The sequence below is a fragment of the Helicoverpa armigera genome, chromosome 14, assembly GCF_030705265.1.
Source record: "Helicoverpa armigera isolate CAAS_96S chromosome 14, ASM3070526v1, whole genome shotgun sequence".
In the NCBI taxonomy this organism is placed as follows: domain Eukaryota; kingdom Metazoa; phylum Arthropoda; class Insecta; order Lepidoptera; family Noctuidae; genus Helicoverpa; species Helicoverpa armigera.
Window position 1 is genome coordinate 5,316,731 of NC_087133.1, and position 24,397 is coordinate 5,341,127.

The window sequence follows — 24,397 nt, forward strand, 5'->3', positions numbered from 1 at the left end:
AGAATAAGATAAGATATTTAGCGATAAAGTTATTACAGTTTGCAAAGGCCATGATTTAACGATAGGACGTCTAGTTACCTTATAACCTCGTAGGTCTTCGACAACGCAAGCCAGGAGGGCGTCCCGACCCACGGTCACCGTCACGTTCGTGACGGGTTCCACAAAACGAGGAAATAATGATTCTGAAACAAAACACAACAGATAAACGGTGCTGTTTGCGTAGTTTCAATCTATTGTTATTAATGGGTGTACAAATTAGGGGTTAAACGTCCGAGTTTTCCAAAATTGGCAATGTTGTTATTATTGTACAAACAGGTTTTATTCTTGCAAGACCAGTGGATTTTTCGTAAGATAGCCAGGTGTAGAGCAATAAGAAAAGTTTATAGTGTTAGAACCAAAAAAAATATTTTGTGAAGGTATAAAATTAAACAAAAAGAGAAAAGATTAAAAAATATTTAATTTTAAAGTTCAAAACGCAATTTCATAAAATAAGCAATTTAATAAAATTAAAAGTTTATGCAGGTAAATGTAATGGTAAATACATATATGTATTTTCTCTACACAGGATTGAGTCATTATGCCTAAATAGTTACTAACTATACATTGACAAATGGCGAATCTGACTGCACGGTTACCTTCTCAGGTAGTCACATTCAATCCTGTAGACTTAAATTAATCAATCACGGCATAGAATAATGTAGGCCCGTTCTTGAATACACACAATGGGCTTAGGTTAGGGTACATGTAAGTACGAGAGCAATCCATCAAAGTACACACTTTCCCTAAACTAAGTTAGATTGAGTAATATTGGATAAAATCCTATTGACTCGTCATTATTTACCAAAGTAAGGCCCGTAATAAAACTCCTTTCCTTGTAAGGAATATTTTATTGGTTAATATTGAAAAACTAGGTGATTTTGTAACTTTTAGGCCAAAACGGTTGACTTTAGAAATACACAGGAAATTCATGAACATCTCAATTCAGAAATAGACTGATATGGTTATGATATGGCTATAAGCTCTGTGGAATAGACCATAGGACTTAAGCCTGAAGCCAAAAGCCAGGAAGTCACTTGGAAAAGACGCAACATGAGTTATGATAATAGGACTCTGAGACTAAATTGTCTTTCACAGCATGTATGTTTTGGTTCTAGAGAGCCAATAGTAGTTCCTAGAACTTAGTAGCCTTATTTACATGCTATGTATAACGCATTAGATGTGTGCGCGCCGGCTTGTAAACCACAAGTAGCCCATTTGGTTATTTGCGAAGTGTATACCAAACTGCGGTCGAAGCTGGTCGCGTTATGGCCTGTGGTTACACCCTTATAATAAGACCATCTATTGCTTTTGAATTACGCGGATCCGTGATTATATTATCCAGGATACTAATTTATTGTCAACACAAACTTTAATTTCCAACCTCAAACTTATAATTGGGTTAACTTTACAGAAAGGTACTTGCGTGTTATTATTATCTTTGGCCGCAAATTGACTTTATGCATACTTTGGTATCCGATAAACCAATTCATATCATAAGGGTTAGCTTTTTACATTTTTCGCAAAACATGAATAAAACATGTCGATAAAGTTGAATAATAGCCGCCACTCTGGAAGTGAGAAGACTTACGTATGTAGACGTCAATACTACGCGATCGATATGAACGATGCTTCAATGCTGCAACAATCTATTTAGGCTAAACAACCTGAGACACGGAAAAATATCCGCGAATGATTGATGAGTGAGAACGCGAATAGAACAAATCCATCCAGCGCCCATCAATCTTAGCGTACAGCGTGCGGGCCTCTGTGCAAGCGACGTCGTCGTCTCTAATGAAAGAAGAGCTTACCGAGCACGTATAAACAATCGGAAAATGTTGTTTCTAATATCCCGCAAGATAGATGGCCCGTGAAATGTGCTCTTAGCTGGGATCAAGCCTTTTTTAATAGAAAAATGATTGTGCTACGTCTTTTGTTCAACTCGGGAACGGCTACATAATAGTGTACAATGTGAGGCGGTCAATTCTCTAACGTCACATTGTCGAAAACTGTGCTACAAAGCGAGGAGAGCGACAAAACGCTTGCTTGCTTCGTTGTATTCTACAATATGTGACCTTAGAGAGCGCTACTGGAGAATTCCTTTTACGCTGAACATTGAATTGATGATACGAATAAACGGTTTGACATATGGTGATTTCACTTCTTTATTCACACAAAGGTGTCACCTAAACGCACAAAGAACAAACGTAAATAGTGCTACGTAACGTACGATTGTTTCTCTATTTTGATTAAAGCGTGTTCTTGTAATTAGTTGTGGATCTCCTATGGGTGATGTAATAATGCGTGCAAAAAGTCGGTGGCAAAAATACAATGTTCGTAAAGGATTTCATAACATCCACAGAACAACAAAGAGAAGAGGGGGACGATAAATTGACCTTTTGATTGAAATAGGCTACGGACAACGTTGGTTGGAGTCGGGCTGCCTTCTTATTTTCCTCTACGTAATTTGAGTCATTTGTATTACTCATGATATAGGAGCTCATGTATTAAATATATTTATTTATTTTGTAAATATAATAACGGTATTATGCCATCACTTTAATTTCAGATTATATCGAAAACTGATAACAAACTTAGTAAGCAATCTCCATAACTTACGAGCCTTCAAAGACGGTTAAGTTCTACTATGAAGGGTTTAATTACTTTAATAGGTGCTAATACAGTGTAACGTGTTAATAATGTAGTCGGTGTTGATGAGACAACGAGATTACCCGGCCACTTGAAATATGATTACGGGCGGGCCGCTCATCAGGCCGTAAGTGTTTACGGATGCACGTGACGGGTCGCGCCTCCCACTCGGTAGCCGGGCCGCCTCGTCCACTGCGCGTATTTACCTAATTGGCACAGTACGCTGTGACAAAAGTCCGTGTTGGGCTCCCCGGCAAATTAGATTCCGTGCCCACCCGCCGCCCGCCGATGCTCGGGACGCTCGCCATCGCTGCCGCTCGCTTTACTTACCTCTTTCACCCTAAATTGACTTTCCCCTAATTGAAATACGCGTCAAAGACTTATTCCACGATTAATCTTTTTGTTTGTTTTTATTAGTTACTGCACTGTTAGCTGAGAAGCTTTTAATCTGCACGATTACATTTAAAAGGTTAATGATTCTAATGAAAGTTTCTTGAAATAAGACGGGTTACTTGAAGCACTATAATTACATTAGCGTCAACTTTTAAGCAGATTACAGAAACTACGTAGGTAAACGTCTCTCACTTCCCTTTATGTGACTAAAGATTTCTTTGAAAATACATGTTCATATAAGCTATGTTGATTTTAAAATATTAAAGCCAGATTGGATGAAAATTACTCTTTCCGTTGGAATACGTTACGTAGAGGAAAATATGATGTGATTTAAAAATTGAATTATCCATTTTCGACACGGGAATTGGTGCCCATCTAAAAATAAAACCGATTGTAGCAAATTCGAGTTGCCGAGTCTCACGGCGGCTTCGCTGTGGCTGTGGGTATTCATGAGTATCGATTTTATGCAAAATGCAACAAGATTCACTTGAACATGTCGGCTATACGATACGCATTATGTGAGGAACCGATCTATTCTACAATTACATTTACGTAGATACGGGCGCTTGTAAATGGGTGCGTATGTTGTCGCGCTGGTCGAATGAGGGCCTGTCGGGATATTGAGAGCGTCGAAGTCGTGTACGTATAAACATGTAACACAATTAGCGGTCAGGTGTTGGAGGCGCGCCTGCGACAGTCCCCAGCAATAAGAGCTTGATAAAGCCAATTTAACCGGAGATTCGATTTCTCTGCCTGTTTATTATTATCAGCGGCGCCTAATTTCAGTTCGCCGGGTCCTTTTGTGTAAACTGAATGAACAAACAACTAATGCAAATTTCGGTTAGTTAACTAATTTGAAGTTTCCCGATAGATCACGACACGATCTAGAATAAGACGCTGTGGTATTTGAGTTCATTGGATCGTAGGAGTGGATCATTTATTGCGTGAGTCGGATTTAATTTTGGCCACATCATTAATCTTTCTAAGATATTGAGCCTGACAAATAATAAGACAGGTATTGGGAACGCCTACATTTTTCTTTGTTCTCGAAATCAGGTAGTATAATTTTGGGATGTAATTTGGTCGGGTGTTGTTTCGTTAAAGTTTAATTGTTAACATTAACACGTGTGATGCCAATTAGTACGGATGCTTAAGTGTAATCGCTTCACGGCCTGAGTTTGTAGCACTTCGTTACATCGTTGTTAAGTGCACCTAATGCGACTTGTACGATACTTGCTGCGGTACTTATACATGTATACCTACAAGTTATAATTAACGCTACTACTGAGTAGTATGGAACGATTTATTTCGTAAATTATGTATTAGGTACATGTCGGTAGGTAGTGGCCTAGATAAACTAAGTTTTCTTTATAAATATTGAATTATATTGAAATCTTGTAAGCCTTGCTAGAAATAGTTCATTCGTTTTAGCCCACGTATCGATGACCGGTTGTCAGTAAAAATATTCCACTTTTCAAACATCCAAAGGCATTTCTATTAAAATAAAATATCTATTTTTGCAATAACTCTGCAAGGCTAGATAATGTATGATTTGATTTCACTAAAAGGAGAGTTTCAGTAAGGAAGTGTCGTCTTCTATCAGATCATAAAAAACTGTGTCCAAATAATATTTATAGAAATGATTCCATACAATAATATAAACGAGTACTTTATAAAAGGAGAAGGGTCAATGAACCTACGTAAAAATACCTACATACTTAAGAAAATTATTTTTATTTATAGAAACTGAATTCACGAGCTAAAATTAATCTTAATACGATTTAGAAGAACTTTAATCTCCTAAAAGGATGGGCGTGATTAAAATTTCGTCTGGGACAATGTACCAAGTAACTTCCAAACTGATAGTGGAAACAGCATTAACATCTACCTAATATAATTCGAGATTAGCTGGAAGTAGAGACAAATGCGGTCGAGAACTTAGTTCTTCGAGTTTGTGTAGCGTCGTACTAAAACCTTAAGTACTATTACAAAATACCTCAGGGTGTTCGTTCAACACATGCCGTGGATACTTGAGTCACATTGTTTATCTAACGGGGTCACTTCATGGAACAATTTTATGATTTAGGAATATTTTCCTGAAGTGACCCTAAATAAAGTCGGATAAATCTAAAAAAATATAATTTTCTGCTGACTTGATGCCGTTGGGCAAACGATAATTTTATGAATATGAATAATAATTATGCGCCATAGCCCCTTAACCTGGTCTTTGCCGTTCTTTGGTCGTTCTTTCACAATGTGTTTATTTCCCCATACGTTTACTTGGATTGATGTATTAACAAAAATATCTAACAAGAGACCGCAATGAACATTAATTTAATCTGTGCGTTCCGAATTAAGTGAGAAATGTTATGGGCTTTGACAACAATTTTCAACAACGAATGTAAAATCAATTCAATTCCCCGTATTGTTTTGTTCAATCAAATCAGCATAAAACACTAACAACAACAGAAAAAAAACAGTACAATATCGTCCATTGTTTTACATCACTAGGCCGAAATCAAAGCGTAAATGTCGCGAAAGAATACGAAGTTAGTATGAAGGTTATAAAAATATCTGGAGGACAGGTTGGCGTTATATTGCCGTTATAAATCAGAGGCTGCGACAGGCGCGCGTGGCGGCGGCGACGCGGCGGCGTGACGACGACGCCCGGCGTGCCACCTCGTACCGACGTAATACATATGCATAAATATTGCGCCTACAATACAACTGCACGTTGTTTTTTTTTGTTTCTTTGGGTATTTTAAATTTTAATTTCGTTTATACTGAAAGTTAATTAACAGTACTAAAATATTTTTTATAGACAGGCCAGATGGCTCAATTTTCAAGCAATAGAATTAAGAGTGCAGTGCAGACTTTTAGTCAACCGATAGTTATAGATATTTAGGCCCATAATAATCAGCATGTAGGTGAATTGTAGTAAGCACATAACAACGGACGAATTTACTTAATATTTTTTTTCACCTACCATTGGGGCAACTGTCGGCCGACTGTTTGACCAGGTATTTGTTTATAACATTATGCCCAAAGTGAAAATCAACTGCAGCAAGTCCTTGTTTTACAGTTAGTTTTACAAGCCTGAAGATTTCCTCGAGATGTTTGCCTTAGCCGGTGGAAGCCGGCAATAAACTTATATTGAGTTCATATGTTTGAAGGCATGTTGGTCGTTACGATGCAAGTGTACCTACATATTAGAGGTATATTACATTTATACATATACCAGCAGTACAAAAAAAAATAAAGTTTTATTAATGTAATTTTTGGAACTGTGGTTTTGTAACTAACATAAAAAATTGCAGGCTCCTTTGTCAAGCTCTAACAAGCCTAGTTTATTAACCTTTGCAGTACCAGCTATTTAAGTGTTATGTATGACCACCATTATAACAGTAATTGTACAGAGGGTTCTATTTTTAACGACTTATTATACGACTTCATAAGGTCAAAAGTTAAATCCTTGCTATTTATGAACTGGCGCAGCATAATCTTTTCAGTAGTTTTACAAATAATTCGACTGCAGCGTATAATTAAATGCTCGTGGAATCATATTAAGAGCTATAGTACATTCGAACTCAAATATCATTAATTGAGTGATTGCCAGTAAATAAACGAGATACAAATAAAATGGATAGCGGATACTTCTTTGGTCCATTTCATAACGGGTGCGGAAATACGATGATTTATGCGGTCATCCATAAATGAATCGGATTCTCTGTGACGGCAATTTTTATTTATGAAACAATTAAAATTAATAGCCTCGTTACGGCTTCCAGATAGTTGAACATCGCTTGTTACTTACTCTGTTAATTTTTGCATATTGAGCTTGCGAAAAGTGTGATAAATAAATAACAACATTTTATATTTTATTGCTAGTAAATTGAGAGATTTTTGATTTAATTGTACAGGGAACGATGCAGTTCGACGATATACAAAGAATTTAGTCAAACAATACCAAAAAGAAAAGTCGAAAATGTTTGTTAAAATCGGGGCTAGTAGTGAACGAAACAAATTAAAAACATTTAGGACGTTCCATTAAACTGTTTAATTAAATTGTTTCTCTGACCTAAAAACCTGAACAGGCTATTTCAAATGCATAGCTTTTTGTTATGATTCGAAGAATATTTATTCAGTAAAAACTAGAAATTGTTAAAGAATATCTACGAATTGGTTAACAGCAAAAACGGCAACGTAACAGCAAGTAAAATTTTAAAGCGTGTGTAGTGCAGTACGAGTGAACGGCAATGGTTTCCGGCTCATATCACCAGATTGGAAACGCAAGCGCCTGACCAGGGTGAATTACGCGAAACGGCGTGAGCGGTGACTGTGCGAGCGCGAGATTCACTTACTTACATTCGCTTCGTGACTGAACTCCATAGAGCGGTGCAGTCGAGCCGTAAATAAAATGGTATTGTCGCGCGGAAACCGCACATCGAAAAACCGGGGGACGTCGCGTGAAATGCTACCGGTGCCACCATCGGCGTAGACGTCGAGAAATATGGCCAAACGTACCGCACATACGAAATATGGGACTATAGGCAGCCGTGTCGGGTCGTGCCGGCTCGCCGAAACATGTCGTGTGCTGTGCTATGTGGAGTTATTATACAATTATAACAAACGCTTATCAACTAATATGCATTTAGGCCTATTAGACCAGTATAACTATATTAATTTGGTTATTTTTTCACAGTTATGATAATGCTATCATTCATTCAATTATAACGGCAATAGGTAGGTACTTTATAAACAAAACTCATAAGTAGCATTTGTTTTTTTATAAATGAATATTAGCTTATCCTGCGGCACGAATATAAACTAAATTATTATGATTATTTATGCAAAATAACAAATGGCTGCTTATAAAAGTATAATGATGCCTTTTGTAATCATTAGGACATTGTTTTAGAGAAATTGCTTCATTTTATGTGTATTAAGTATAATGTGGCTACGAAAGTTTGTGATTTATAGTGAATATAAATGCTTGGATTTTTAATCTAAATATCTAGGGATTTACCCCAAAACAAAAGGCAAAATGACTGTACGTACCTAATTAAATAATTTAATTAAAAAAACAGCAACGCCGCGATAAGTTTTAAAAAAACAATATTTAAACAGAAAAATAAAGAAAGTATTAATTAGGTTTTGAATACTTCGTTCGTACAATGTTCTGAAATACTCAAAAAATATTTAATAGTATGCATGAGCATATGAATGATGTATGCATATGAAGTATATTTCTAGTAGCATCTTTTTGCGATTTCGGGCGCTCTTCGAGGAAAGCATAGCTGCATTCCTATATAAAAAGTAGCTCGTACATACCTACATGAATGTTATTCTGATATAAGCTATATTATAAAAACCGTTTCTTAGTTTTGGTGCGAAACTGCTACAAACATCCATACACCCTGACAATTTTTTGCATTTAATATTAGTAGTACTTTATATTTTCTCCTTCGATTTATCAGCATTCATCAACGCGAAGTAGACCTGACAGGTGCATCACACTCCAACCATTCCCACAGTACAACGCGTGATTATTCATTTATTATGAAACCAGACAACTCCCTCCTACTATACTTTCTGACGGACACTATATTTAAATGTCCCGTCTATTGCATCGTACACATGCAAATTATAATGTCACTGTAGCCCAGAGGTTAATTAATGACATTGAAATGGTGCAAAATATAAGTGAATTGACATTCAGTACCGAAAATTATGTGATGACAAATGTAGGATCTGAAGCTAAATCTAATTAGATGATAGGTTTCTTATTGAACGTGTTGGGCGCTTCGTCGATATTGAATGCCATTAAAATCTTTCTTTGTATACAAGAAGTTCATTCGAACTGGAGAGCCCGGGTTTCTAATATTTGTCGTTACGAAGCCGGGTTGTGTCACTGCAGTTAGGTACACGGATGGGTAATTTTCAATGGCCGCTGAATAAGAGTATTCTGCATTTCGTTCGTATTCTCGTAATGCCGACTACGGAGCATCGGAGGCAAGGAGCATAAACTTTAAGTAAGAGAAAATTTGCTTCGAAATATTCCCCGTACCGAAAAGACAGCAACTAGGGCTTTATATACTCTAAGATTTCTTTTAAAAATAACACATTCGACGAAGTTCGTTCAGAAGTTAATAAAAATTAGTTGGAAACTTAGTGGAGCGCCGTCTATCGAGACAGACGTGTTTGCTAGCGCCCAGGCTCCAAGCTCTCCGCTTTCCGCCTTTTGAATACCTTCATGTTTTACTTACGTTGCTACTTCATTTACTTTACATAATTTCACTGCTTCATTTTTCATATAAAGTACAGCTTCATTGCTTCCCAGCTAATCTTGAATACCCAAAGTATATAATTAAATCATGCTTTGTGCACAACACTGTTATTGATACTACACCAAATATTAAATTCGAACAATACCCACATACTCGTACTTAAATTATAATACCAATTATGTTATTGTTATTATTATACCATTATACGAATTTCGATATATCGGAATTGTTACGAAACGGATATTAATTTCACGAGCGACAGCGCAGGTTCCGGAAAGTGAATAGCTATTGCAAAATTTCCTTTACTTTCGCTGTTTGGGTGGACATTTGTAGGTTATTAAATCAATGGTGTTGGAATTTGAAATCAAAAGTAATCCGGTTGTGCGGAAGCATGGAAGGAGATGGATGACAGGGAAAATACGCGAGAAAATTCAAAAGGAAAGCACGGTGGAACGCGCGGAAAATTGGCTTCATTAGATAGAGGGACCGAGGGGCGTTATGCAGGACACACGGCTGGCCCCGACGGCTAGCGTGATGCAATTTAATGCTCCTTACTCCCTGCATGGAGCTGCGCACTTTCGTCACGACTAACCATTGTCAATATTCTGTTTGTAGTGGTGGTCTTATGGAAACGTTTTGTTTAGCTTACAATCAAGTAATTTGAGTGAAATCAGTTTCTATAGTGGATTCATATTACGTATTTTTCGACTATCAATTTGTGAACTCGAAAAATTCACCGTGATAATCGTAGTTGGATTTATAATTTTTACCGTTAAAAATAACATCGCATGAAAACTGTTTTTACATTCAAGAAAATTATTTAAAGAGACTTTATCACATAGACTTTCATAACAAAACATTCATTTTAAATGTGATAGTTATGTTTCAAATGTATTTCATATAATATATTATGCAAGTTGGCAAAGTTGTGATTCTGAGAATCTCTCGCTCCATACCTTCACTCGAACAGCCACCCATTCAAATTTCATATATCAAACACTGATTCACACATTCTCTTGAAATTTTTCATGTTTTCACCTGAAGACAAATTTTCTTGAACATTGTCGAGCAACATGCAATATACGAGACTGGTATGACATGTATTACGAAATTTTATGAAAAAGTTCAAGATTTATGGTTGTTTCATAGCAAGCAAAAAACGCTTTTTTAGGTACACGGAGGGGCGTTGACTCGAGAAAATCGTGAATTATGTTGTTACACATAAACAATGAACTAGCATCTCATCTAATCTTATTTGAGGTTATTATGTTCCTTTGCCGAGTGGAGGTCTCCCTAAGGTCTGGCCTCGCCTCCCGGTAAAAATATTAGCTTTAATATTTTTATTGTACTCATATTATATCACGCTTGTGCCTCGTAATACGACTTCAGAAATAATATGTCAGATGACGTACACCCACGGCTTCCTTATGACGAAATGCGTAGGCGCAATGTTTAATTATTTCTAAAGGTTTCGGAGAGGATATTGAAATATTCTATGATGTCCTATTCTTCTAATACTTATTTTCAAGTAAACTTGCGAATCTGGAAAAGTGATCGTGTTCAGTTTAGGTGCCCACCAATCCTTCTTGAAGATATACATAGTTTTGGACGGTTATAATTTATGATTCCAAATTAAATAATCATGTCCAAAGGGTAAGACCAGTTTTTATTGTACCACTATTATATTCATCCATTATTTTTATCTTACGTAAAAAAATATGTAAACTATATATATATTCAGCGATTAGTAATTGTTTACTGTTAATTACCGAATATAAATCTAATTTAGCCGCAAAAAAGCAAATCGATAGAATAATTAGTGAACAAAAACACTCAAGGGTTTGTTGAATTTGTATCTGTTTTGGATTATTTTGGGTTCATTATTATTACCTAATTCCTGATAATTGTTAAATACCACATTTTGTTTACTTTTTCCATTACGTAGGAGTTTAACGGTAATATAGTGTTATGTTTTATGATATTTATTCATTTCAAATATTATGAACGAAAGAAATAAATCCCAAATGTTGAGCAAACCACACACAGAATTTCCCTATACTTTGCGATATTGGTACCTCATACTCGAATAATATTTCATAGAAATAGTTAGTTAACCCTACATGAATGAATTTCGTTGCTTATAATTATTATTTTATGAACAACAAAGTTTTGTAGAGCTTGTTAACTCGGCAAAGATGAGTGTTTAAGTTTGCCCGAAATAGATGTTTTATGATATGTAGTGAGAACAGTAAACAACGAAGTTTTGGTATCGCGACCGCATAGCTCGGGTTGGGCGAGGCTTGTTTATGTGGCAATTGGCGTCGCAATGAACCGGCATTCTAGCTGGGAGCAAGTTCTCAGCAAAGGCGTTCCCGAGTTGAGTAACAAATTGAAGTATGGCGCCGCCAACTCGCAAATAATCATACACAAGGTGGGAGTCGGCGCTCTAGCTGAAAGTTCATCCAACTTGAGACTGATAGTAATTCACTCTAGAATTGCGGCCAGTAGAAGGGAAAATAACCTGAATTTCCATTTTGCCGATACAGAAATATCGAGTCCACTCCATTTGATTGTGTATCTTCAAAATTGTATCCTTTTACTTATTTAAGGAGAAGTCTACGTTCATAATGTTTGTTCGGGAATTGTATGAAGTATTTTTTTACTTTTAAAAGGTCTAAATATTTGCATATGGTTTGAATAAATAAACATTGATCATTCTTTTATTTTAACGAAGTTTCTGGATATATTTCTGGAAAACGTTTTAAATGTTTCATTCTGTAAAAATAATTCTAAAGACTGACACGATGTTTAATTTTATAGAAGTAATATTCATGTAGTAAAGACGTGAATATTATGACGTGAAGGTTTATTGCCATACACATTTTCTTAATAACCTCCTGAGCTAGTAAATTGGGAGCTATGAAAGCCGCGTCATTACATACACGTTACTTAGAAACGTAGTCGTTAGTTTCATTGCAAAATGGTATATGAAAAGATACTCTAATTAAAATGTTAATTTTTATACATTTTTATTTATTATTCTTCTTTGTGTTTTATGTGTACAAAACTATTAAATAAATAAAAATAAATAAATAAATTAATATCTTATTAATTGCTCACAAACTTCATGCCCCGAAATCTGACGGGCCTTGTCCACATATAAAAATATTTTAAGGATAAGTAGGTGTCATATTTTTTGCATGTTGCGTATTTTTGTTCAAAATAAACGATAACGTGCCAAAATATGCACAAAAATGCCATTATCTGAACAGCAGTTTGATGAAGATTGAACGCACAGACGATTGCGTAAATAACTAACACTTCGTTAAGAACCTTATTCCGCGCGCTCGAGCGCTCACCCGATTTATTCCGCCAATGACACAGTATGATACGTAATATTTCAGTCCCGCGAATTCCTTGCTGAGGTAAATGGGTAATTGTGGTGCTCAAGCTGGTGATAGATCGGTGTTCTGGCGCCTACCAGGACCGCAATCATTTGTTTCACCCAATTGACTGCTACAACTTGCCGCCTATTCACATTCCCCATTTGTTACTTTTAAGCTACCACTACTCCACATGGGTCCAGATACAACGACATATTGTTCTGAAGATCTAAGGAACTCGTTCTCGCAATGGAATTGGTAGAAGGTTTTAGTAATCTCTGCAGATTTTTATTACCTATTTTCCATACTCATAACTCACATCTTAGATGCGGCCGTTTCAAAGTAGGTCAGTTTGCAGCCGTCATATTCTACGATTGAACGTAGATAGGTGATTTCTATACTAATAGTAGTAATCAAATACGGCCCGAGGTTGTATCGATAATTGCAAGCTTGATAACTGTTAGAGGCCAGTGATTGAAACAGTCTTGTTGCCAAGAACAGTAAAACTGAATGATACATAATCTTGTTTGTTTCCCTCCCGCTCGCTGTTTTGATTCGATGAACAAACGGTATTGAATTACTTATTTTGTTATTGTAATTTATTTCGAAATTAAATCGATCAACTCATTGTATTGTGTGAAGTTTACAAACAGATGAATAACAATGGAAGATTAGGCCGATTTTAGTTGAACGGCCATATAGATTCACAAAATCAAATAATTCCCTTTTGAATATTCTACGACTCATCCAGTGAAAAGCTAATCCGCTGAATAATGGGGGTTATAGATATCAACGTGGAGCAGGCATGGCGGAAAAATATGTCAATTGTTTGCCTCTGCATGAGTTTATGGTATTAATAACTTTAAATAATAAATCTCGCCTTTTGTTGATGTTTTAATTGCTTTCAGTAGTATTTACGTGAGCCGTTTTACTGAAAATAGTATTCAATTTAATCCTTTAAGAGATTGTGTAAATATTGTTGTTTTAAGTTTTTATATTGAGTACCATTTCATTAAAAGCCTTTTGATCAAGTATATTCGAGCTGATTTTTTCATTTCATTTGTGATATCCATTGTAATTTCGATTTAATATTAAAGTATTTCTTTGTTATTCTTCCCCATACAACTCGTTAGTTGCATAAAAACCCATTAAACAAAAAAGGATCAAAGTTTATACATATTCATGTACAAAGTGGCGAAGTTTGTAAAGCTCATTGACGTTATGACGTTGTGTACCTGCGATAGACTATAAACAATGTCTCTTTCACATCAAGGACGGCGACATCGCACACAAGTACTTTACTTTCCTATTCATCACAGATACGGTGTGTTTAACATTCTATTTTAGAACACAGAATGGAAATTTACCCTGAAAAGCCAACACCGCTTACAGTTTTGGCGACAGGAAATGATTGCCAGGTTACCTTTGGATTTATAACATACTAAACTTATATAGCCACCGTACCTTACTTATGGCGAAATGGCAATCCTTAGAAATATACAATAAAGAACTTTGAGCCATGAGAAAATTGGATTGGCGTCAAAAAGTATTTGTGAGGATTGTTTTTTCTTCTGCAAGTGTTTTGGCCGCTACCCTTATTGGTCCGTTCCAAGACATCCAATATTTTTTTTGTTTATATGAGCAGAAAATTTATTTTTTATTTTATTGCTGCAAATTCATTGACGTACGGCATTGAATTTTGAGACGAAGTGTAGGTATAGCTTCATTTACATTTATTTCAACCAATACCCAAGTATCATAAATTAATGATATAATAGATATTCAAGATAGTGTAGGTAAATAAGGGCCATACAATATGTGTAGATCTGCTGTATCATTAGACTAGTTACCTACTCAATAACTTCTTTATTCACATAGAGGTCAGGTAGAAACATTGATTTTCCTAAAATATTTTAAAGTTACAACGCGGGTCTCGAACCCGCACACATACTTTGACGTTATCAGACCTTTAGATAAAGCCATCTTTTATAAAGGCTTTAGCTCAAAAAAAAAATAAGTTCTTAAAATAATATAAAAATTAAACAAAGTAAAGTCGTAGTTTTCACAATTTTTCAAACAGAGTCTGGCATCCAAAGTTGATAACAGATGACTTGATCTCGGTGAAGTAATATAAAATGGTGAAAATACATAAAAGAAAACACGAGTATCACCAGTGTTAACAAAAACAGAGCCACCTGTTTTATAGTCTATCTGTGAGTCGGTAAAACTTGAAAACAAAACAAATTACATTAGTACAATGTTGGAGAAAAGTTCTTTCATGGAAAACATAGAAAAGTTTCTGAGTTTCTCCAGAAACACAAAAACAAAACATTAACAACAGCAGAAGAGACACCTGAAACTTTAATTGCCTAATAGCCTCGGAATTACGCTTATCTAATTACACAGCACAAAGTTTTTCAGTGATACAGGCACTATTTTCCCTTATAATTATTTTAAATTAAACAAGCAGTTACCAAAATGTTGCGAAACTAACTTATTAGTTATGTTGTTAATTACTTAACGAGCAACTTCCTACTCACCGTCCGACGAGATAACTGAACCGCTAATTATTAGCAGCAGCAGCACAGCTGTCACTGCCGAACACGAGGCCAATCTTCGTCCACTCATCATGTGATTAGTTTACCCCAGCGACATGTTAATAGTGACAACTTTTTGAACAATTACAAATATGTCAACAAAAGTGTTGTGATGAATGTCAGTGGGGTAACGAGGTTCCCTCATTCATTCGGCATTGGAATCGGGTCCATTAAATATTCATCGGCAGGTGAGTCGAGCGGGCTCGTGTGTCGGGTGCCGGCGAGCGGCGTACGGCGGCGCGCTGCGGTCTCGCGGCGCTCTGGCTGCGTACTGCCCGCGCTACGCTACCCGCGCCGCTTTGTCTACGAGTGTTCTACGCTCCCGGCGCTTGCGTAGCCCCGCCTCGCTCTCGGATGAAAGGACGGAACATTACCAGTATTTGTAACAGTTTGCGTCAAATTGATATAAATGGAGACGGTTTTAATAAAGTGTAATTGACTTTTGCCGACTTTGCGTCGCATTAATTTCGACCACGCTAAGACGCCTCGGGCAGGTGCGGCGTTAAATACCACCACGGCAACTTCGCTTTCTGCCATGAATAATTTCAAATTTAAATGAATGTTAATTATGATGAGTTTTTAAGTTCACTTTGATATTTCAGAGATTGGTGTTAAGGCATAAAAATGATTCCCACTTTATTAATATTTCAATTTTGTTTCTACGAAAGGTAACTTCAAATTCATGTATTCCCGCGTTAAATCTTTTAAACTCCATTTTATTTAATATTTGATTAAATAAAATTCATCAAAGACGTTCATTCGAACAAGTGGGAAAACTCCTGAAAACATGTGCGTAATTTATACGATTACACGATCATTTGCGTACGTAACATCAATGAGGTTACATGCCGTCTTAATAATTAATGAGTGCGATCTAGCAGCGACGATTACAAACGAAATGCGTTCCTGAAGAGTTTCCAAGAGTCTCCGTAATAATGAACATTATCTTCTAGCTAATTAATAGACGAGTATGAAACGTAGACAAACATGGAGCATCTTTAATTAACAGTCGCAGTCGAGATTAACAACGTTCACGTTAATATTATCAGAATGTTTCAGCCCGGGTGAATCCAATAAGCATGAATAATTAATTGTAGTGGGTATGTTAATATGTCAATATGGTCTCGATCTAATAGGATCTGTAATAACTGCAATCGAATGTGATATAAAACAGTGTTTATGAATGAGTATTATCATTTGTTTAATAAAAAAATGTTCAGCAAGATGTCTTTAGTATTACTTTTCTTGAATGTAGCGATGGTAGCTGAGCCTCTTAAAATCCCTGTAACAGCTTATATTATTTTAAGTCTCCGGTGATTTTCTATTAAACTTAGTGGTATAATTGGTTATAATTTTATTTTAAGAATGTAAAACTTATGGGTCAAAAGATGTTTAAGAAAATCTTCATAATCTTTAAAATCCACGTCAAGTCACTGGTATTTTAAGTATTAAGGCGTTATTAAAATTATTACAAAAATTTAGATTTTTTATTCTTTTTAATTTTGCCTCTTTGATCATTTATCTCTCGATACACGATGCTCTAAGGTCACACCGTTTTATGAGATCAAAAAGCTTTCAATTGTCATCAGACGATGGATATTAATAGTTCATTGCTTAGAACGTTTATTTTATTTAACTTTAAAGCTGAATACAATGAAATATTCTGTTCTATTGTTTCAGTCATTAGTACAATTGAAATACGAAATTTTTGGCATTATAGTTGGTACAATAGCAGTTGCAAAGGGTCTCATCTTCACACTGGTACGTGTATATTTTAAAAGGTTTAACTTGTTTCAACTTTGTACCTACTTAATTATGATTACAGGGCCAGGAGAGATAAATTAAAACTGTGGGTGCTACCGCAGCGAGCATGACCAGCTACCTCACTTATAATAAAATAAATTACTTTACTACTCTCCTGGATGAAAATACCGTAGTTTTAAACAGGTGTTATAAAAATATAAAGCATTTTTTTGCAACAAAAAAATTAAGCTGTTAAGCGCAGTTTAGCCTAGTTCTAAAAATCATGATTTAATTGATACTGATTTAAAACTGTTATATTCGGCGTTATTTCTAATGGGCCCTTGCTTTCTGTATGTGAAAAAGAAGGATAGAGATTCAATAGGACTTTAGAGGCAGAATTAGAAAAAAAATATTTCTATGAATCCTATGTTGTAAAATATGATCATTTGTTACAATCATTAATTTATTGGCAAATTAATTCAACAATACCTTCCAGAAAAATACGCCTCAACGTTGAACATATTTTATGTACCAACGAATCGCTATTGACATACATACCTACTACGTTAATAACCTGTCGATATGGATATTTCGAGTATTACTACTTATTCCGGGGAAAATAAATAGAGGCAAGCGTGACAGGCGTGGGCAGAAGGTCGGCTGTATGGGGGATCCGTGGCGTCTAAGCTCACAAACCCTTTTTTCCGTCTTTGCAAATCGTCGGGGATTAACCCAGAAGAGCTCACACCTTTTCACAAATATTTTTTGTGGTTTAACCGCCGGTAAAACGGCCAGATACAAAGTGTTGCCTACCGATCAATAACTGTTTTGAGAGATAACGATTCGTCTCAATTCTTATCGATACTTTGATGAGGAATGAGCCCAAAGAAAAAGGATTTCGGTGTAAATGAGATTTTCCTGTACCTACCCAAAAATGAAAGAATTATTAATGGCTTTAGCCTTTTATATTCGCTTAAGTTAGATGTTTTATTTCACTTTTAAGTAATTGTAATGGAGTTTCATAAGAACAACATAACAGCATTCATAATAATATGACTTATATGTATTAAGTTGCGAGCTGTCTGTCTATAACTACATATACTACCTAATATTAGACAACCAAAGAGTTTGTTCGTTTGAACAAGTTAGTCGCATGTCCAATTAAAAAAATATTTCTATGTGTGTGATAGCCAGGTAGTGGCAGATAGCGCCCATTTATTAAGCAAGGCTATTTTTAGATTCAGGTGCTCCGAGTTGTTCCTAGAAGCGTCTAAAACCGATGGCGGAAGCTAGTGTAATACATTTTTGTTGAAAGTATGTCGGAAATAAGGATATTCATAAAGTAGGCCCGCGTGGGCCTAAGTACATACGTAATCGAAATTGTGAGCATCTATTGTATTGAAAATAATAATCAACGGTGTTTATCTATTTGTTCGCGCGATTTCGCTATTAAACGGTCCTGTTCTTTGATGTCGAATAAAAATTATTGCATTGTAAACATTTTGAGAAAATCTTTTTACACGCAGCGGGGAGAACGTAAAAGTTTGTTCGTTTCAAATTCAATATATTATGGCGAGCGTGCTCTCGCTCAGCCGACACCGAAACTCACTCGAGCGTAGCTCACACAAAATTTATTGTTTTTCTAAGAAAATTTTCTTCGCACGACCCTACATCCTTGTTGAGCCCCAAGGGAAGAGTTACAAAAACTTAATGACCTCTTGCCGCGGTTAGATTGTTTAACCTATTGTTTTAGTTTAAACTTGTTAGTTAAGTAGATTGAGCCGGTGAGGGTTGTGACTTCGTGCGCTGCTTTCAACTGTCAACGAGTTAATTTCATTGTAAGGTTGCCTCATTACAGTTCTGAGTTCCTATTTAGTAGGTATTACAATTGAAATATAATGATATATGAATATTACCGTTATCTGGAAACGCGGAATACTTACTAAAAATGTTTTAACTTTCCAAGATAATTACAACAATATACAAATTTATTTGAGCCAAATACGTGTAACGACAAACATGTAGAACTGGCTTTATTTAGTACCGACTAATTAGCCTGTAAACAAGCTACGTGTAAGAATAAACTGTGTAAGTACTTTTATTGGCACGATGATCACAGGACCAATATTTGAGCATTATTTACATAAACCCGAGTACGTGAACGGACCGAGCAGGTACGCATGGTGCGTTAAATAAATATGATATGCAAACAAAAAAGGGACGATGCCAAAGGCAGTTTCTAGATAAAGTCTTTTATCGTACACATAATAACGTTCTGAAAAATCGTTAGCCCGTGCTCACGTCGTTGGGACACGTGCGAGCAGGGCACTCCCGAGACTGATCCCTCCTTCTGCTTAGATTAAATTTGTTCCTATAAAAATGTGTCCTCTAGTCGATAACGTCGAAAATGTGCAGATGTCGCCGGCCAGTATGAAGCCTACGATAGGGTTCGGCGACGTGCCGCGCTTACTGACGGCGCTCGCCCGGAGCCGGCCAGCCCCGGCGCTCCCCACTCGCTTCGATGGGGAAACAAAACGCTTGATGGCTTTGATTTGCTGCTTTTAATCTCTAGTGGTGCGTTCGAATTCTTTCGTAAAAACTACTCCAACTCTACCTTTTTATTTGATTCAGTATCCAAATAATCATTCAAACTCGAATAGTTATCTCTCTCTTGTTATGCGGGGTTAAAACTAAATCGCTTTAGTGCTATAAAATATAGATGGAACATAAAAGTTTAAACGTTCATAATACAGACCTTCTAGTTAGATGCGAGCACAATGATAAAGTGCAGAATTAATCGTACAAGAATAGAGATTTATCGCGCAAAGAATCAACGAGAGTGGTCTGAAAACTTTTTATTTTGTGATCACGAACTGAAACTTGTACATTTAGGTTTGAAAAAATGTGAATCAAGTTAGATAATCAATATTTGAAGAAAGGAAAGTTGAAAAGAAATTCGATCTTTTTTGACAACAAAGTTTATTTCATGTTTTTTTTTAATCGAATTCATACTTTGCCCATTGGATATACTTATTTACATGCTAGCAACGCCATTAAAACAATTTAATTATTGAAATATAATTAAACATTTTAACGGTACGATCGTTGTTATATTTAATTACTTTGTTTTCTATCAGATACATACATACCTACATCAATTATCGCACCAGTGGATACAAAAGGAAATTCTAACGAGAGGGGTAAAGTATACAGCGGTATGTTGTTATCCTATTTGAAGGGAAACGTTAGTTGTCAATATTTACCCCCTCGCTGAGATCTTTAGTTTCTCACAGTACTGCCGTGTCTTAAGTGGCACTTTACCTTGTTTATAGTGCAGCGGGATATACACGTATATATATTACGTACTTTTACTACACTAATATGTTGTTTTAAAAAGGATTTATTACAACAAGTGACTTTCAGAAATCCTCACGATAGTACCTACTCGATGATAAGTTCTACGTATTAATCATGTAGATCCAACAAAACTTTTAAAGTAAACTAAGCAATTAAACTACGCTTGATCTATTGTAATAGTGTACTATGCAATATTAAGTATGTTTGAATTGTACAAGCGGTTAGTTTATCTAAAGTTGGGCAAGATGGCTGCGAAATATGAGTTGAGCGAACAACACAGCTATGATATAATACAGTCTGTATACTTTAACAGATTCAGTAATTAGATTAGTATTGATATGACGGCCGGTGTAGAACAGAGGCTATTGTTTGCTTAGGTAAATAGCCGTGTTAGACTGGAGCGGAGAGAGCGGAGTGAGCGAAGTGAGCGGCCGAAAGCCGCGGCTGCGATATAATGCCGCCTCCCGATAATGCTTGCAACCCTGAACAATCAATCTTTGGGCTATTACGATGTTTTAGCGCCTTGATGTATTGTTTCAGCCTCAATAAAGTTTTGATGAATTTTCGTGTTCTCTCCCTCGGCCTTTGTTGAAAATGAGGCGTCGGATATTGATAAATAATTTGACGGGTAAGTAACGATGCGCTAATTATTTAAAGGGTAATATCGGATTTTGTTATTTCTGATTTGAAAGCAGGTGTTGTGATACTTTCTAATTAATTGGAGTATTTTTAGATTTAATGGATTTGTTCCTTTTTTGGACAGTAAATATAATGATGCACTTTGGTCATATGCTGCTCAGGCAGCGTACGCAATACGTTACGATTACAGCATTTTATTGCGTTGCTATTTTTTAATCAATAAAACTATTTTCATCTGTATGTATTCTTCTAAAAATATAATCGAAATCAAACACTGGACCAGTCCTACATCCATCAGTTTTGCGGCAAAATATATTTGAAACTCAAACTGAAGTTAAAAGCTAAAGTATATCAATAGATATCTTGAGAATATCTAATAGGAATCGGTCGGTTAACTGTCTGTGAAAGGGATTAGAGCAATATTTTAGTTGGAAACTTGGGGAGTTCCTAATATTGTTAAAGGACTGAGATCGGTATTAATAAGAGCTCTCGTCTATCTGCCATCTGCTAATATTAAAGGCTTATTTTAAATGTTTGGTAAGGAAATCAAATAATATCTATAGAAAAACTGGGATATGCTTAACATCAATACTGTACCTATTTGGTAACCTGTACCGAAGGAATATAAACGAATAAAAACAACATTGAAGATTTATCTATTTCTACAAATAACCAATTTTCTTTCTGTAAGGCTCTTGTATTGATAAGAATGATATGAAATTAAATAATACATTATTTCCGAGCAAATATATAATATTCAAGAATACGAGACGTGATAAGCTGAAAAGTACTTATTAAATTACTTTTCATTTAAAAAATATACCTAATCTCCCTCTTCATCACACCTAATAACTAAATTAAGTGGGCTGAAACCGCCAATTCATTTGGAAAACTGTAAATGTTCGTGAAAATCCGGCAACACTTTCAACATGAAGCGACAAAGCGGCTGAGTACACGTGCGAGAACCAGCCAGCGATAATATTTCATCCATGCGCCATGATTCGCCGCTTAAGCGCGATAGGGAAATCGTAAATTCAAGGGAAAGAATTTTCTTTATAGTCTCCTAAAAAGTTTCCACACACAAGCACGTATCTGAACACAAGAGGCGACGCCAGAGCAAATGGCACCGAATTGTAATACCATCCGTTTGTGTAGACACCCCTACTTTTCAAATTTTCTTTTACAATGCGACGAGGTAATATGCGTTTTATTGGATCGTTTTTCTTTATACAAAATTGTTCTTATAAGAAAATGAGTTTCTGCTAAAGTTATTTTCGATATATATGTGTAGCATATTTCACAAAAGCTGATAAAACAACAATGTTTGTGCTCTATTATGTTAAATGAAAGCTGGAATGAACTGGTCCGTCATGTGAGAAGATGTTCGATTTATGCATTCTATTGTTTCACCGTTAAAATACACGAAACTTTTATTTTTGGGGCAGAGGATTGCTGTTGGCCACTCATGGCCTTTACAGCGTCACCGGACTAGAACTTTTATTTATAGTTTTTGTTTGAAAAAACATTTTGTTTGTTCTTTTAGACAAAAAGTTTTCAAAAATGTGTAGTAAAACGATATTTGAATAAAAAGCGACGTGTATGAAATGGGAGCGGCCCGGGCGCCGGCCAATCCGTTGTAGTCTGCGGTTAGGCGCCGCTGACAGATCCACGAATCTGTTGTGGGCGAAAACACGATAGACTTTTGAATAGAGCCTTTTGTTTCTACACGAAAAATATTCACATGAAAGCTTTGAAGAATTTAACAAAGCAATAAAATAATACTGCACATGTGAATCGTTCCATTTGAATTTGTAATAGTTTGTAGAAGTGTAGCTTAGGTTGTATCCGTTAGATTTGTACCTAGGAATTCCAGTGTTGTAAAGGCTTATTATGCTGTTAATATTAACAATTATTTAAATTATGGCTACACACAAGCTTAAATGAAACGTTTTCTCGCCGTTGGTAATTTGATAGACTGCTCAATACAGCCGATAAATAAATTAATTGATCTTGCAGACGTACAGCAAAAAACACTACGTACTCAAAACGTTGAAAAATGTGTCTGACAGCATAAATTAATTGTATCAGTTTGTCAGTGAGGACATGTGATTAATAGGACTATAAGTTGACTATCATCTGTAATCCTTCAGTTTTACGAGCTGAAGCCGAGCCTCAAAAATACTTTCGCCATAAAAGAGGAATCCGTGACAAAGTGATGAAGTAATAAAATTCACACACAACGACTGTGTACAGAAAATATGACATTGGTACGTGATAAAATAATGGGTATCGAGAACACACGTCTTTTAAAATAGGGTTTGCGAATGCGTTTGACAACCAGCAGTAATTTCGGAGAAGAATGGATGAGACATGACTTCTGTGCAACTCTATAATATCTTTATCAAAAGCGAGGATTTCTGCCGAACTTCTAACTTACTGCTGGTAGTCAGCTGTCGTTTACGTTTATAAATTCATTTTTGATTGTAAGTAATCTGAACTTTGGGATGTTATTTCTTCCGATTAAATTCTGTTGCACAAGTTTGATTTCTTATAAATATTACTACTATGTCTTACATGGAAACTTAAGCAAAATTTTCAATTCGAATTAATATCCAATAATGAAAAGAATTCTCAATAGAGGTCTTTGTTAGAACTTATCCTGAGAAAATCAGTGCAGGTAGTTTATACAAGGTGAGCGCCGGAAAATGGCCGTGATTTGAAATGTCTCGCTCACTTTGCAAATGTCAAGATAAAGACATCAATCACTCTTACCTGAGTACATTCAATTCTCTAGAGAAACAGCCAGCCACAAAAACCTTTTTTTAGAAAGCATTAACCAATAGACTTTTCTGATCAGAAAGCTAAGAGATTTTCTCGATAAATTGGAGTAATGTGGAAGGAAAAAAATGCGTTTTATTATGTAGAAGAATGGTAAATGGGGCACTAACTGATGACAAGTGGTCACATAAATTCATCGGAAGAAATAGAATGCAGCAAATGGAGATAAGAAAGCTGAAGGTAAAAAGGGTTGTCTATACATTTTTTTCAAGCCATATTTAAGTTTTTGCAAGAAAAAATAAAAAAGCTGAGCCATTGTGCATTAATTTTCCAGTTAATAAGTACATATATGGCTAATTATTTAAAATAAAAAAAATTCGCTCTTCGGTTATCTAGACTTAAGCTTCGCAATATGACAAATTAACAATTTAGCACAATTGTTTGAATATGTACAAGTAAAACTAGAGATATATTATTGAGTAGGAAACCACTACACCAAGAATACTAGAATACCGAACCAAATCATCTGCGTATT

At 35.7% G+C, this 24,397-nt stretch overlaps 1 protein-coding gene across 1 annotated transcript in view; it reads right to left on the reverse strand.

The window, feature by feature from the left end:
- The window catches only part of LOC110380721 (lachesin), a 32,394-nt gene extending 16,737 nt beyond the window's left edge, over positions 1 to 15,657 (reverse strand). The window contains exons 1-2 of the mRNA XM_021340806.3: positions 15,289 to 15,657; positions 79 to 182 (exon numbers count right to left, since the gene is read on the reverse strand). Coding sequence (XP_021196481.2) covers positions 79 to 182; positions 15,289 to 15,379 — 195 coding nt within the window. The 5' untranslated portion in view covers positions 15,380 to 15,657. The remainder of the gene's footprint in view (positions 1 to 78; positions 183 to 15,288) is intronic.
- Positions 15,658 to 24,397: the final 8,740 nt, after the last annotated feature.